General features: G+C 34.6%; 1 protein-coding gene across 1 annotated transcript in view; it reads right to left on the reverse strand.

The window, feature by feature from the left end:
* LOC110116575 (AP-1 complex subunit mu-2) overlaps positions 1-8,841 on the reverse strand; it is a 19,194-nt gene extending 10,353 nt beyond the window's left edge. The window contains exons 1-9 of the mRNA XM_020850217.2: positions 8,577-8,841; positions 8,215-8,361; positions 8,045-8,107; positions 7,784-7,960; positions 7,588-7,691; positions 2,148-2,255; positions 1,902-1,998; positions 1,691-1,788; positions 1,443-1,584 (exon numbers count right to left, since the gene is read on the reverse strand). Coding sequence (XP_020705876.1) covers positions 1,443-1,584; positions 1,691-1,788; positions 1,902-1,998; positions 2,148-2,255; positions 7,588-7,691; positions 7,784-7,960; positions 8,045-8,107; positions 8,215-8,361; positions 8,577-8,705 — 1,065 coding nt within the window. The 5' untranslated portion in view covers positions 8,706-8,841. The remainder of the gene's footprint in view (positions 1-1,442; positions 1,585-1,690; positions 1,789-1,901; positions 1,999-2,147; positions 2,256-7,587; positions 7,692-7,783; positions 7,961-8,044; positions 8,108-8,214; positions 8,362-8,576) is intronic.
* Between the last annotated feature and the right edge of the window lie 6,893 nt (positions 8,842-15,734).

The raw sequence follows: 15,734 nt of genomic DNA on the forward strand, positions 1-15,734 counted from the left end.
AATTATTTGGAGCATCAACGACTCAACGATCTTGTATATGTTCGATATAATTTGAATTTAAAGAATAGGTATGATCTAACATTAAATTTATGTACAAGTGTCAATTTAAGTAGTATGTATAATCTTAACATAAAATTATTTATTCATTTTTTAGGTTTCAACTTAAAAAAAGACATTATGACCCTCTGGACTACACTTGTGTTGAAATGGTTGATTTTTGGATACTTGAAAATGAAACAACTCCAGAACTTGACTTACAGGATTTGAAAAATGAGATATACAAAGAGGATACAATACCAATTGTTGAAGAACAAAATATATCATTTAATCAGCCAGGACATTATAAGTTGACAATAAAATTTGAATATATTATTTAATTGAAAGCAAAAATAATATCTTATTTGTTGGTGAAGGTGATTTAGAGAATGAAGGAGATGTAGGAGACATAACCGGGCTTGATCAATCGGATGCATTTGAGTTTGAACATTTTGGTGAAGCGAGGCCTGGAGACTCAACTTATATAGATAGATTTGATGATGCTAATTTAGGAGATCTTTGAAACTATTGAACTGAGAAAGTGAAACTTTGATTTTAATTATGAATATGTTTTGTTTTTGTTATCAGTTGGTATAAAGTAATTTTGCATCTTTTTATGATTAGTTGCATCTTCAAGTGAAAAATATTGTTATGTTTTTCTTATTTACTTTATCTAATATTTTTTATATACTTTATTTAATATGCCCATATGAATGAATAATCTACTTTGCTAATAGATTTTTTCATGATGTTTGAAATTGGGATTCAGTGAGGAATGAGAGGTTGAACTTGCAGAGTATAAATGAAGAGACTTTACATGATCTTGAGAATTATAAGTGTTGTGATGATCAAATGGATGGTTTGCAAAATCTTGTTTCCTTGTAACTTACAAAGGATCACAGCACCAGTGTGGAAGAGGTAGTAGAAGATTTTGATTTATCTGAATCTTTCTTTTGAGGTTTGATTTCAGTAATATATTCATAAATAATGTTTACATTTTCTGTCATTCAGGAAGTTAAGAGAATAAGAAGTGACCATCCCGAGGACTCTTTAGCCATTGCAAATAACAGAGTCAAGGGATCATTGAAGTGACAAGAGCTTTTAGAGCTGAGTTTTTGAAGCAGGTATGTGCATGCATTGTTATTGAATTTCAGTTTTGTATTTATGAATTTGTAAAGTTGTTTTTTATACTTCATATTATAATTTTCTTCAATTTTTGTTATATATTTATAAATAGTTGTGTCATTATTATAATATTTAAATATAATAAATATTTATTACATCATCCGGTTCGACCCCGGTCGAACCATCAAACTTCTAACCCCTCCTTCCGGTTCATTGACCGGTCCAGTTTTAAAATCCTTGAAAATAACGAGAATTGATAAAATTCTGCCGGTAAGCCATACCTTCCCACCAGGAAAAGATTTTATTTTCCAAACCAATGCATCCTTTTCTGGTGCATATGCAGCAGAACCCATGGACGTCCTCACATTTGGGTTAGTAGCATCCGAAGGCACAGGTATTTCAATTTCAACATTTGTTGCAGTACTGCATTCATTTTAGACAAATATGTAAATCTTCAAAAAAAAGAAAGAAAAAAAGAATAATAAGAATTATAGCCCTGTAAAAAAGACATTTCAACAGAAAAGAGTACCTTCGTTCCTTAAATTGGCTTCTTGCCTTGACCATTAGTTCAATACGGCTTCTTGAATGTCTCTCAACTTGAGCTTCCACCCAGATTAAAGGTTTTACCTAAATGTTTCAGCATTGCACAGCAACAATAAGAGGATAAGTAAATCAGGCATAAAAAAGACAAGCTCGGGTTTCCTACGCAGTATGAAAAAAATCAGAGCAGGACTTAAAACCTGTGTGCTTAGTCTATAGGTCATCAGATCAAAAGAACCATCAGGTGGTATGAAAGATATGGTTCTGTCATTATCAAAACGTGCCAAACGGACACACCTTCACATAGTATCAGGCGTAAAATAATTTAATCCAATGGAATTTTTAATTGCAGCAATCAAAATTTCAAATAGATTCCTTTTTCTTACAAAGACAGGAAAACAAGAAGTGGACATAAATAAAATTTGATTCCAGCCAAAATTACATACTGGTGGAACTTGATATCATCCAGATCTATGGCCTTTCCTTTTGCTGACCGACCTTGAGCCTCCAAAAGAACTCTGTCATTCAAACCAAGCTTACACTCCGGCATGCCACTGTGAATATTAGAGCATCATTAATCATCTTACGCAAAAATTTGAATGCGGATGAAGTGGTATAAAATAACTTCAAGGAGGTGAATGGAAAATTCGAAAAAACTGGCATAGTACAAGGCAGGGTTATGGAAGGAATTTCATTTCTCTTTCATTTCAAAAAGGAGTAGCTTGGGTGAACTGCAGTCTCGGTTCAAAGAAAAGTGAAAACTCTTTCTTTTCATTCTATCAAAGGTACCAAATCAAACAAAAAAATCACACAGATAAACTATGAAGTCTCATCCTAACTTTATGGTTTCACACTTACTAATTGCATCACTAACACATACACAAGCCAATGACCAGTCATAAATTAGAGCAATGCAGCAAGATTTAAAGATCATCGTCATCAACATCACAAAAATTCAAAGCAAATGATCATGATAAAAGCTTGGTTTCTCCCTCCGTAAAGGATTTAAAGATATGCTCTAATAAAATATTTGAAGTAGGACTACATGCACATGTGATGTTATTAAACTTGAAATTACATGCTCATGAAAAGATTCCCATGTATTAAACAAAAGATTGAAGCCAACAAGATATTGATTAGCTCAGGCAATCAATTATATGATAATATTAGGAGCACAAAATAATCAAATTAAATCAAACCCTGCTGATGTGGGGCTTTTAAAGAAATCCCTTGATTAACTATTAGAATAGTCACTATAAGAATCCACTCACATATGCTCATAATAAGAGCTAAGCGGAGAAGCCTTCATAATTTTAACGATACCACAATTGAGGAAGAGTTAAAGATAAAAGGTTTAGGAGAAGAGTTCACCATTCTCAAGCTTCTGGACTTTGCTCCAAAATTCTCCAGGATTTGGCCGTTCATCATCCGTGGATGCGCTTTGACGTAAACACACCTTGTAGTTGACAAGGTATTAAAGTGCCAGAATGGTTGGGATGTGGCCGGCAAGGGAGGAGGATTTATTTCTCCTTTTTTAGGTGAAAACATCAAGTGAAGGAGAAGAAGTGTAGAGAAGTGGATGGGGGGCCTATGGCCAGTTAGAGAGGTGTTTAATTCCTTACTTGGGGGATGAGTAAGGAAGGGAAGCAAATAGGAAACTATGAATTTAATTCCAGCAATTAACAAAATTCGGGAATTGATTTCTTGTCTAGGTGGCATGCAAATTAAGACAAGAATCAATTGGGGTTGAGTAGGAATTAATGGTTGCTTTAAGTGGAGGAGAGATTGGGGGAAGATTTGAATTTGAATGTCCATAAATTAGGGGTAGGGAGGGGGCGGCACACCCTAATGGGAGGGGAATTGATTGGGGAGCATTAATGGGAAAGTAACAATTAGAGAAGATATGGGTGGGGCGGCAAGGCTAGGGAGAGGGAATTAATGAGAGGGTTTAAAGAGGCTGCTAAATTTAAGACACCAAATGAAGAAGTGAGGGTAAAAACAAAAAAGATACATAAATAAATCAAATACAAATAAAGCTAAAAAATAAAGTTGTCCAATCATAGCCGTAGATCTTCGGTCTCTTCTCTAATAAACTCTCCACGGTAGGATGTCCTCATCAAGATCACTCCAGCATCCAACTGTGAATGACCGATCCGTAGACCTCAAGAACAAGTACCATGTGTACAAAATAACCCGCTTTTCCCTTGAAAAGTCCACAACTGGCAACTCCAAAAAGGATGAGAAGTTGCATGTAATTTGGAACCACTCTCTTTCTATTTTGCACTAGCCAGTCCCCATCTTAAATAGTTTCATGTGTTTTTGTTTATTTTGCATTATAAATACACCAAACGAGCTCTCTTGAAGAATAGATGCATTATTGAAGCTTATTTCCTTGGTTGCAAATATTGGGTAAAGGTTGGGTGGCTTGATATTTGGAGAATTTAGGTGAGTTCTCTAATTACCTTAGCAATTATTTTACTCACAGCCTAGCCTACCCCTAGCAAACACCTCCCCTCTCCTTGACAACCCTAAAGCAACCCTAATTCTCACTTAATCGTCAACCACCCCATATAAAACTCTAATCCAAATTTGTTCTTAGGTTCTCTCTTCCATAAAACCCTAGTTCAATCCCCACTGGACCACAAAGTCTCTCTACATCTTAGAAAATAATAAAGTTAGTTGTGCATTTGGAAATTGCATAGTCGATCTTCAGCAAGCTTGCTGTTGTGCTCACTCACATATGTCGTGCTCGCGGCTCGCTTGTGCATGCTTGCTTGGTAGTGAGCACTCACTTCGTCTTAGCTTGCATCTCACATGGGGCCTTTATCAGAGCAAACATTATCTCATCCCACTAAAGGGGAGATATCAAATCTTGTTATGCCTCTATATTTTTCTATTTTGTCAAATTCTCATTGAGCCACCCAAAAAAGAGATTATGTGCAAATTTATGTCTGATCTACATTTGATAGATGGTCATTTTGTTGCTCTTATTGATCCTTAATTCCTTATTATATTATTATCAAACTTTCTTTGGAAGCAGACTACACAAGACTTTTCTCTCAACAATACACTATATAAGGGGTATTCGATATGCATGCTAAAATGGTCATCCTATTTGACTTTTTTAAGGAACCAACTATCACTCCAATTTGGATTGCATTCCCTCGAACATCATTTACACTGCATAAACCAATCAAAGTGATATCCCATGGGTTTTATATTTGATGAATCTTTACAAGTAGATAATGCTATTGCTCGTATTTTAAGGCCTTTTTTGGCAAGAGTTCTAGTTGAACTAGACTTACATATCAATTGAAAATTGAAGCATTAGTGGGTACCATGACTTCTGAATACTAGCAAATGGTTGAATACTTGAATTTGAAGGCATAACAACACACTATTCATCTTGCATTTTGTTTTTTTTGCAACAATTTCTCTAAATGTTTCAAAGCTCATATAGATATAAGGTTATCAGGTGTAAGATGTACAACCAAATGATTAAATTTAACTCTCAATCACTCTGGAGATAACTCTTTTAATGGATCAACCATGCAATCAAAACTTGGGACAAGTTTTAAATTCTCCTTTGGATTTAGGGGCACTTGCACTTGCACATATTAGCATTATGATGATAGTCACGTCAACACCTATAAGTATGACCATTAATCCTGATCCATATATTACTACAACACCTCACCTCCTTCTAATTTGTGAATATGGTGATGATCAGGATCATTAGCTTTATGATTCAAATGAGCGGGCTCAATGTATTGCCTCTGTGGTTGCTAAGAAATTCCAAATTCTATTTACCATATGAGGCTGAAATCCTAGAAAAAAATCTATTATCACTCACCTATTTTTACCAAGCTTCAAGCAATGAGTCCAAATGAATCTTTTTATAAACTTCATGCTCCTAAAGGTTTTGGATACTAGGATAACATGCTATCTCGATCTTGTTTCTGTGATTTTCTTTTTCTCTAACAATTATTGGTAATTTCCATTGGTATACTAATATTATTTTCTAGTCATAAAATTTTACCTAAAAAAAGCTTCCCTACATCTCTTAAGGTCTCATAAACCCTAATTACTAGGATAGTGATAAAATTTCGAGTTAAACCTATTAAATAAGAAGAACGAACACACCAAAGATCAAAATCACAAAACACACAAGTTTATACAGTTTGATGATATTCACCTATGTCTACATCCGTACATAGATTAAATATTTCACTAATCTTTAAAAGAGAAGAATATCAAAAATTTCTTTTGTATATAAAAAGATATTCTCGATATAATAACTGAGAGATAACTCATCTACCTACTACAAAAACAAGGGCCAAGTATGGAGAAGATGACGTTGCTACTGCTGATATTATCATCTTCTCTTCTTGGCTGTGAGAGCTTCTTCTCTTCTCAACTCTATTGAAAGGGCTTCATCTTACCATGCCTGAAAGCTTAAGCCCCTTTCCCCTCCTCCCTCCCACCCTCTTCTTTCTTGTGGGGGAATTGTGAATTTGGTTGAACAAGTCATTAATAAGAGTACATGTTTTAGATATCTTGGGTCTATTGTTCAGAGTGATGGTGAAATAGATGGGGATATTATTATTAGAATTCAAATTGGATGGTTGAAGTGGAGGAATGTATCGGGCTTGTTGTGTGATAGAAAAGTACCCCTCAAACTTAAGGGAAAATTCTATAAGATGGTGATTAGACCTGCAATGCTTTATGGTGCCGAATGTTGGACATAAAAAGAGAAGTATAATATTAAGTTAAGTGTTGCAGAGATGAGGATGCTCACGTGGATGAGTGGCTTTACTCTTAGAGACAAGATACGAAATGAGCATATACGTGAAAAGTGAGGATGAGGCCATCATGGATCCTGATCCTTATAGCATATTTATGTTTTATGTGAGTGTTTACCTTAAATATCATTTCAGGCTTTCATTTTATAATAATTTTTAATATTGAGATTTATAGTTTATATCTTTATGATGATGAGTCAAGTAAATATGTTGATGACTTATTTCATTTTTGTCATTTTTACGAATTATTTATAATTTTATGAACTTTTATTCTTTTATTTTGAGGCTTATGCCACGCCCTATAAAGCAAAATACCTCGATTCCTGATTTCACATTTTGTACTTCACCTAGGTGGATGGCGAATAGCATCTAAAATGTCTCTTTAAATCTATTCAACTTCAGAAAATGATGCAAAAAGTTCACCTTAAGAGACATCCAAAGTAAAAAATAATTTCTTGATTTCCTCTCAGCATTTGATTACCTGATTGCAAAAATTCCGCATCAGAATTGCCCTAAAGTCCTCATTTAGCTTAACAGTTTATAACTATAAAGAGAAGGAAATTGAAGTATAAGATAAGATACATAATAAGCACTTTATAACATAAAGCCAAAAAAAGTACTATTGATGAATTAATTTATTCATTAAAAAAAAAACTCTTCAAGAAGTGTGTCCCTTTTATTAATAACTTAAACATTCATATCCATTGGATCATTTCCTCATATACATCTTCTACCAGAAATCTTTAAGAATTTTGTCCAATGCCAAATAAAAATGGGATAAAAGTAGCTTCCTCTTCAGTTTCCTATCTCATTAGTCTTGGGAACACTGAAAATCCAACAGCAAGTTCCAACTCATCAGCAATTTGCAAACCATGAAAATTTTCAAGTATAAAAGGTTATGGTTGATCAATTTGTTCAATTCATAATTACCATAACATACAACAATATGTTTGTTGGAATTGGCATTCTCATTCTCAACACAGACAGCTACAGGTAAATTATTAAATCAATGGAAGAAACCAAAAAAAAAAAACCATATAAATAAAGCATATAAGAAGCGCAACAAAGAGGCAAGGCAACATACCTCAAATACGTTCTCATTTTCAATGCACCAACAACATCTGAACGAATGATTTGTCCATTGCTGTTGACAAGAATATTCACACTTTCTACAACATCTAGGAAAACCTAATAAACAAAAGCAGCAACTTCTTACAGACAAAAAACATGGGGAAGGACAATAAAACTGCATGCTCAAAAATAGCTCGGTGACAACCTACTTCATTTTTCTTGTACTTTATCCCTTCACTACGCCAAGACACTGCATTGGTTACAGCCATCGGAGGTCTCTGTGTAACTTCCATCCTGTAAGCATCTGTCTTTATAAACTCACTAAGAATCTTAGCTTCTGTATACTGAGGGTATCCAAAGTCCATCATTTCATCAAGTAATTCATACTGCAGAAACCATGCGACTTATTTCCATCACACCAAAGCAATACAATTGAAATGGAGAAAATAGGCCAAGATTCATTTTCTCACCACCACAACAAAATTATCTCTCAGTGATTCCTCCTCCAGTTCTTCAAAATAGTGCTTGAAAACCTGTAAGCGACACAAAGATCAGATCCATATTCTTCAACCAGTAATATATCTCTGAAAGGAAGGATAAATCAGGGGCTCAAGGGTCCAATTTGCACGGACGAACTCACATCTATAACTCGATGCAGAAAGAGAAGTATACTCGCAGCATTACAGTTCTGCCTTGCCGCAGTCATCAAGAAAACATTGTTGTGCTGGATGAACATGTAGGTCACTCCATTATCGTACACCACCGGATCGTGTGAATCCGGATCCACCTGCCACCAATTCAAAGTTAAATTCTGCATCTCTGCAAAAATCTCTTCGCCTACCCCGACTCAAAGAAATATATAATGGAACACAATCAATAAGAATCCGCTGACACGAGAAGCCGAATCAAGCCGGAGCCGAAAGAATTGGACCCGATCTGCTAAAACCATTCTCGCGTAGCGGGATAGAAAAAGAGGTGGCCGGAAAAGGGACGGGATGTCACCTCCTTTTCGATGAGCTTGGTAAAGAACCGCTCGGCCTGGACCGCAGATACATCTCCGCGGTAGTCACGCCAGACGAGAACGCGTCCTTTGATGTCGAGAAGGAAGAGAGCTGAGACGGCACCGGCCATGGCCGCACGGCCCACGCCGGGGTTGGTTAGGGTTCACTGTGTTCAGATCTGGGATCGCGCCTCTGCGTTGATCGTCATTCCCCTACAGCTTCTCGAGGTATTTGTGTCTGTCCACTTCCTGAATTATTTTACGTAAATTTAGGGGCTGTTTGGTTGATAAAAGGGGTGTAAAGTAAAAGATATACAAGTTAAAATAATTTCATCTTTAGTTCAAATTTAGCATATTTGAAATTCTTTTCATTTGAGTCATTTTTAAATACATCGAAAATTTATTGCAGTTGTTGCTGCGTGCTGCTGCCATGAGTCAGCCACCTACAAATGCCCGCCACCGCCGACTACTATAACCACCACTTGTCATCACCGTCATCAGCGCCATCGTAGGCAATCAAAATCGCTATCGACCACCTACTACCGCTAGCTACCACCACATCCGACCACCAACACTGCATGTCACCGCTGTCACTGGCTGTCACCACCGCCTATGGGCGCCCACTGCTGTTGGCCATTGCCATCGGTCACCCAACACCACCAACCGCCCACTATTGCCAACCACCCACCACCACCGGCCACTATCTTTTTGCACTTTCCATTCATTTTACTTCGAACTAAATAAAAATAATAATAATCTCATTCATTATGTTCACAATCATCCAAATAATTTCAAAGTGTTCCCTTTATACTTCTTACTTTTTCAGGCAACCAAACAACCCTTATCAACAAGGGAAATGATTTGACTGCTGATGTAGTGGTGGCCTCTTGTCCCAAAGAACCATCTTTGCTATGAAGTCTAAGGAGATATAGAGATTGGGGCTGCTTTATTTGAGTATTATGGTGCTAAAATAAATGTATGGTTTTAAGATTTTTGATATTTGATAAGATAAATCAAATATAAAATAACATGAAGCTCATCTTGATTTATTGATTGGTAGTTTTGGCTATCAATCAAGAGGCCAGGTTTGAAGTTTGCGTATGTAATGTGTGTGTATTTACCTTTAATTAGCTCAAAAGTCCAAAAATATATTGTGAAATTTAAAATAAATAAATTTTTTATTAATTTTTTTTCATGTTTTAGGGACCAAACAATATTTAAATCTTGCATGCAGATACTCAAATTGAGTATGGCAAATCGAACGAGCCTAAAATCATCTAACTTTTCCATTATTAAGGCATTTAAATGCTAAAAGAATAGCCTATGATTGGAGAATTCCATATCAGACATCTAATAAAGTGTTGTGAATTTTGGTTATATTTATGGATCATGTCACTCACAAAAATCCTTAAATAATCTCCCACTCTCTACATAAGGAGAGCTTGCACTCTTGGCTTGAGATTCAAGAGAAGTCGCAGACTTGAAGAATCATAGAGCTCCACCCTAACACAACCACTTGATAGCCATTATCAAAACACTGCTCTATAATCATCTTCGAACTATTATATGACCACCATTGTCTGATTATGATCATTTGATCACCATTGCTTAATTATTCTTTTTTGACTACTATCACATGATAATGGTCCTTTAAACATCATTGATCGTGACCCGACTATGATCCTCTAACTAATGTTGCTTGGCTATAGTCATATGACCACAGTCCAATAGATATGATACTCTAACCACTATCCCCTGATTACAATCATCCAACCATCATTTTTTAGGCCATTATGTTTCAATCACTATTATCTTACTATGATTGTCCCACTATTACGACCCGGTTTTAGCTCTTCAACCACCTCGATCCTTTGACAATCAATGCTTAATTAATTATGATCCTCCTACCATCATCACTTGACTATGGTCATACGAGAACTAGCGCAAAACTATGATCCTACAATTATTATTGCTTGATTATAATCGTCCAACCATCATTGCCCAACTAAATATCCTCCGACTACTATCGTCAAACTACGATTCTCCGACAACTGCTACCTGAATATGGACCTCCAACCACTATCCTTAACTATGATTCTCCAACCACTATCACTCTACAATCTTCTAAACATTAATGCTTGGTTACACTAGTGCCCACTAACTTTATCATACATTGTCACTAATAATGTCAATGTACAATGTCAACCAATGGATATCGTCAATACCAACTGTCATTTTAATGTCAACATCAATATTTATATTGGACTTCTTGATTTATAGCTTTCTCTCCACAAATGCCGATAAAATAAATAGCAAATAATATATAAAAAATAGATCTTATGCCATAGGACTCTGTTAACTTTCACCATTAAACATATTATATATATTATATATCCACTATTTTATATCAACATATTCCTTAATCACACAAATGCATCATTTGCAATCAATGACAAACACTAGTTAAATCATTTTGATTGAGCTAGATATTGTGGTTTTCCCCTCTTTTGAGTTTCTCACATAAAACCCCTATTGTCTTATGTAGCTCATATTTTATCTATGTATGTGTCGGATTTCCTTCTGATTCTAAGATAATAAACTATCTAAAATTTTTATTGTAGTACACAACAATAGTGATTATAAAATTAAATAAATATGAAAAGAATTCATATAACAAAAATTATAAATTCCTAATAAAATAAAAAATATATTTAAATTTGTTAAATATCTTAAGATGAATTGTAGAAGGAATAAGCATATGATATCATAGATTGTTAAATTAAAGTTGAAAAAATTGATTACTCTACAAAAGAAATAATAATAATAAAAAAAAAGAAAATTATCAAATATTTTTTGAAAGATAGAGCAAAACAAGAAGAAAAAAACTAAAGATTAAGTGGCCATTAAATTGTTTGATGCTATTTATATAAAAATAAAATTGAAGAGATGCATTAACTAAATATATTTGTGTAATATATTTCAAAAAATTTTAAAATGTTTAGGGCACAAGTGCTTGTTAAATTTTTTTTATTTTTATATACATATAATTAGTCTGTCTAATACATATTGGATACTATAAATTTCATTATTATAGAATGATCGTGCATTTGATGCACCATAAAAGTAACATATCAATGGAATTGAATGAAGAATGAAAGAAAAATACTAAGGTTGGATGGTTGGCCTCTTTAAAATGTCATAAATATCAAAATTTGGCATTGTTGAATAGGCCAATCATAAGATCTATTAAAAGGTCTAGTTGTCATAAATATTCATGAATTACAATGTCAACATGACATGGCTGAACCTTATATGATTTTATGACTATTTTAGAAGTAATTTTTCATCTTTTTAGGAGAGTCTATCAAATGTTCAACAACTCTTGAGTTTCTAAAGATAAGCATTAAAGTTTGAAGACAATTTTTATGCAAGCTTTCATGGCTGGCCACCCCTTCCTTATCCATGCAATATTTTATAATTTTATGATTTATAATATTTATAAATATCAAGAATTATATTATGGAATATATTAAATCGAAATTTGGTGAAGACTTTCTTCTCATGGATGATTTGTTTGGTGACAACGCCCTGACCTCTTAGCTTGGTGGTTATAGTCTCCCTATTTTAATGGGAGGCTGTATCTTTTATTTTCCTGAATTTCCTTAAAATTTTTCATTATCTTCTATTCTTTCGTTAAGAGTATTCACTCAATTGGGTTGAAAATGTAATTAACTATGATGCATTGTGGTTATGAGAAACTTTAACCACATAGAACTAAAATAAATCTCAATTAATTATATTTAATTATTTATTAAACAAGGAAAATGCTTTGCATCTTACAATTTAATGTACATTTAGAAAATGCTCTCACTTTTTTTTATTTTTTTTTCCTCCGCTCTGGGTTTCGTGCGTCTCCGCTCTGGGTTTTAGGGCTTCGCCCTAAAATCCCTCTGGCGGCGCCTCCGCTCGTCCGCCTAGGTTTTGTGCGTCTGGTTGTTTCTCCGTCAGTTTACTTGCGTTTTTCTTTCTTTGGCTTCGATGGCGTCTTCTCGCCTCCGGGATCCTGGTTTCCTCTCAGGCTCTTCGCCTCTTTCGTTTAAACAAGCATTGTCTGGTACTTCTTCTACTTCTTTGGTTTTTCCTGAACTAAAGGTTTCTTCTTTCAAAGGCATGCCTTCTTTATGGATTTCGGAGATGGAAATTGAGTCTTTAGCTGCCTCGTTTGAATTTGCCCTAGTGGGTAAATTTCCTACGAGTCGTCCATCTTTGGATGCTGTTAGGAAATTTTTTTTTAACCTGAAACTAAAAGGGGAGGTCTCTGTTACGGTTCTTAATCAGAGAAACGTTTTGATTAAATTTTTCAATGAACTGGATTATTGCAGAGTTTTTGCGCATAGATCATATTTCGTTAATAATTGCTTCATGAAATTGATTAAGTGGTCTCATACATTAGATGTGGAAATTGAATCTCCTGTGGTTCCCGTTTGGATCTCTTTTCCTAATCTTAGGGCTAATCTTTTTTTTCTTGTGAGATTGCTGAAAGAGGGGAGGTTGATGATTTGAAGACTTTTGCAGCTGTGTTACCTTCTATGGAGACTTCTTCGATTTCACCTGTTGCTTTGGATGTCTCTATCAATTTGGATAATGTTAATTCTAATATAATGAAAGTTGCTGTGAATGATAGTCCCCCGGATGCTTCTGATACTGCGTTGTCTTCTGATGCTATGCCTTTTTTCCCGTCTTGTGTGCTGAACGGTCTCGGTCATAGGGATGTGGGTGAGAAATCTATTCCGGGTGAGGAATCTACGGCTGTTGATTTGGTAACGAATTTGATTTCTTGTCCTGTTAATGCTGAGACTAGTGTTATAGGTTCGCCTGTTATGGGTGTTGTGGAGGATTTTGGTGGGCCACGAGATAGTGCTTTGAGTATGGCACCTCTGGTGTGTGGTCAGATAGTAAATTCGGATGCGCAAGGCAGTTTGGACAATTCTCAGAAATTGGTTAATATTCCTGTAACAGTGGGTGTTACTACTAAAATGGACATTAGGGATCAAGGTGATTGGCTGATCAATTCGTCGGAATATGAATCCGATTCTGATTCATATTCAGACCCTGGTAGCAAATTCAATATGGTTAGTGATCTACCTCTCAAGGCTCCTCGTGGGAAACTTTGGAAGAGAGGTGGTCGTAAGAGATAATTCTTGTCCATCTTTGTGTTTTCTCTGCGATTGCTCGGTTTGCGATTGGTTTGGATTGGAGGTTGACGGGCTATGATGTTGCTGGGGCTCGTGTCCTCATTGGCTACCTTGTGGCAACCATTGGTGTCTCTCTCCATTTCTGGATGGTCCTTGCGCTTTCGAGGATGCTGGGAGCCTCGGCATTTTGCTGAGCCCTTCTTGGGGTTCTTTTTCTCTCCGTTTGATTGTGTCGTTAGTTTTTATTGGGTTCTTTTTTATTTTTCCTTTTCTCCCTATCTACGGTTGTATACTCTTGTTTTTAGTATTTATAAAATAAATAAAAAAAAAAAGAAAATGCTCTCACTTAAATTATATTTCTCAATATTCTTGAAAAGAGGAAGCATGAATAAAACCTCATCGAAAGTCATATATGCCCCTTAGAAGCTCATTACTGACAAAAAAAATTAATAGTTAAAATCTTAAATTTTGAAAATTTTTGGTGTTTGGCAGATCATAATCCACTAGAAAAAAATGCATTAATTAGAAACCTTTTCGGACTGACAAAAAATTCGCTAAAAATTTACAAATGAATTTATGGCGAAAAATCCATCTAAAAATGTATTAAAAAATATGTTCTTTAGATCTCAGAAAAGTTGTCGGTCGGTAGGGATGATACAAACGAATAATAGGATTGAATTCCTCTCTAATTCAAATAAACCCTAACTTCATGTGGTGTTATATGATTGATTTTATTTAGAAGATGAGCATTTAAACTTTCTCTCACATTGAAAAATGGGTAAATTTGAGAAGTGAAGTACACAAAATATTCAACTCACTTAAAAAATGTATAAGTTAATCCTTTCATACTATATAACAATTTATTGTACATTCAAGATCATTCACTATGAATATTCATAAGCTGCATTTACTTAAGAGTTTAATGAATGATAGATCTATGAAAGAAATTCTTGATCTTCATACAAAAATACAATATGTATGAAGAACATACAAATCTTTGTTAAAGAAAAAAACCTTTCAAACTAATTAATCTCCTAGTTTTAAGAATTTATTTACAGAAATCCCCAAAATTTGACATTTGAAGAAACTAATGAATGCAATCTTAAATAAAACCATCTTTGATATAGAGGAGGAGAAATGCCATCATATTTATGGATGAATTAAAAAACAGGGCCGAAATCACTTATGATTGCAGGTGAAGTATAGTGGCTCAAAATGGGTGAAAAAGTGACATAATGGAGTTTATGAGAAACAAGGAAATGGGAGTGCAAGTCGGAAGATACGTTAGAGTTTTCAAGGGGGTTTCTGGTGAAAAATTTGTCAGAAACTAATGCACTTGTATTGTGAAAATTTTTTGTAGGAAACTCTTCGTCAGAACTTTTGCTACATTTTTCGCTAAAAAATCCATTGGAATATTTCTACCGGCCTTATTGCTGGAACATTCTCTTTTTTCCTATAATGATATATCATTGAAATACAATACGATATGATTCCTTTAGTCGGGTTTCATATAATAAAAAAACATTCTAAATTTTCAGGACAGAGATTTTGTGTAATTTATAAAAAAATAAAAAATTTCTATTTGCGAATTATTTATAGGTTTATTTCACAACTTCAAGATATAGAAGTAATAATCAAGCAAGCTAAAATTGTGGTTAAAATTGCAATAGCTATAGTTCCCTTTATTGAGATCAAGTGACCTAAAAACAATATTTTATTGAGATCAAATGACCTACCTAATAACATAAACCCTATATCTTCTTAAAAGATGATCAAGTGATTTAAAAAGGAGCAATCAAAAGCACATGAATACACCTTGCCAAACAAGCCAAATTCTAAAGAAGAAACAAAGTAGCAACCTTTTGTAACTTAAGAAAGCCCTTTAGAGGAAGAAGTGGCCAAATTCTAAAGAAGAAACAAAGAAGCAACCTTTTGTAACCAAAGAAAGCCCTTTAGAGAAAGAAG

Source organism: Dendrobium catenatum, unplaced genomic scaffold, assembly GCF_001605985.2.
Source record: "Dendrobium catenatum unplaced genomic scaffold, ASM160598v2 original_scaffold_76227, whole genome shotgun sequence".
NCBI classification, from domain to species: Eukaryota; Viridiplantae; Streptophyta; class Magnoliopsida; order Asparagales; family Orchidaceae; genus Dendrobium; species Dendrobium catenatum.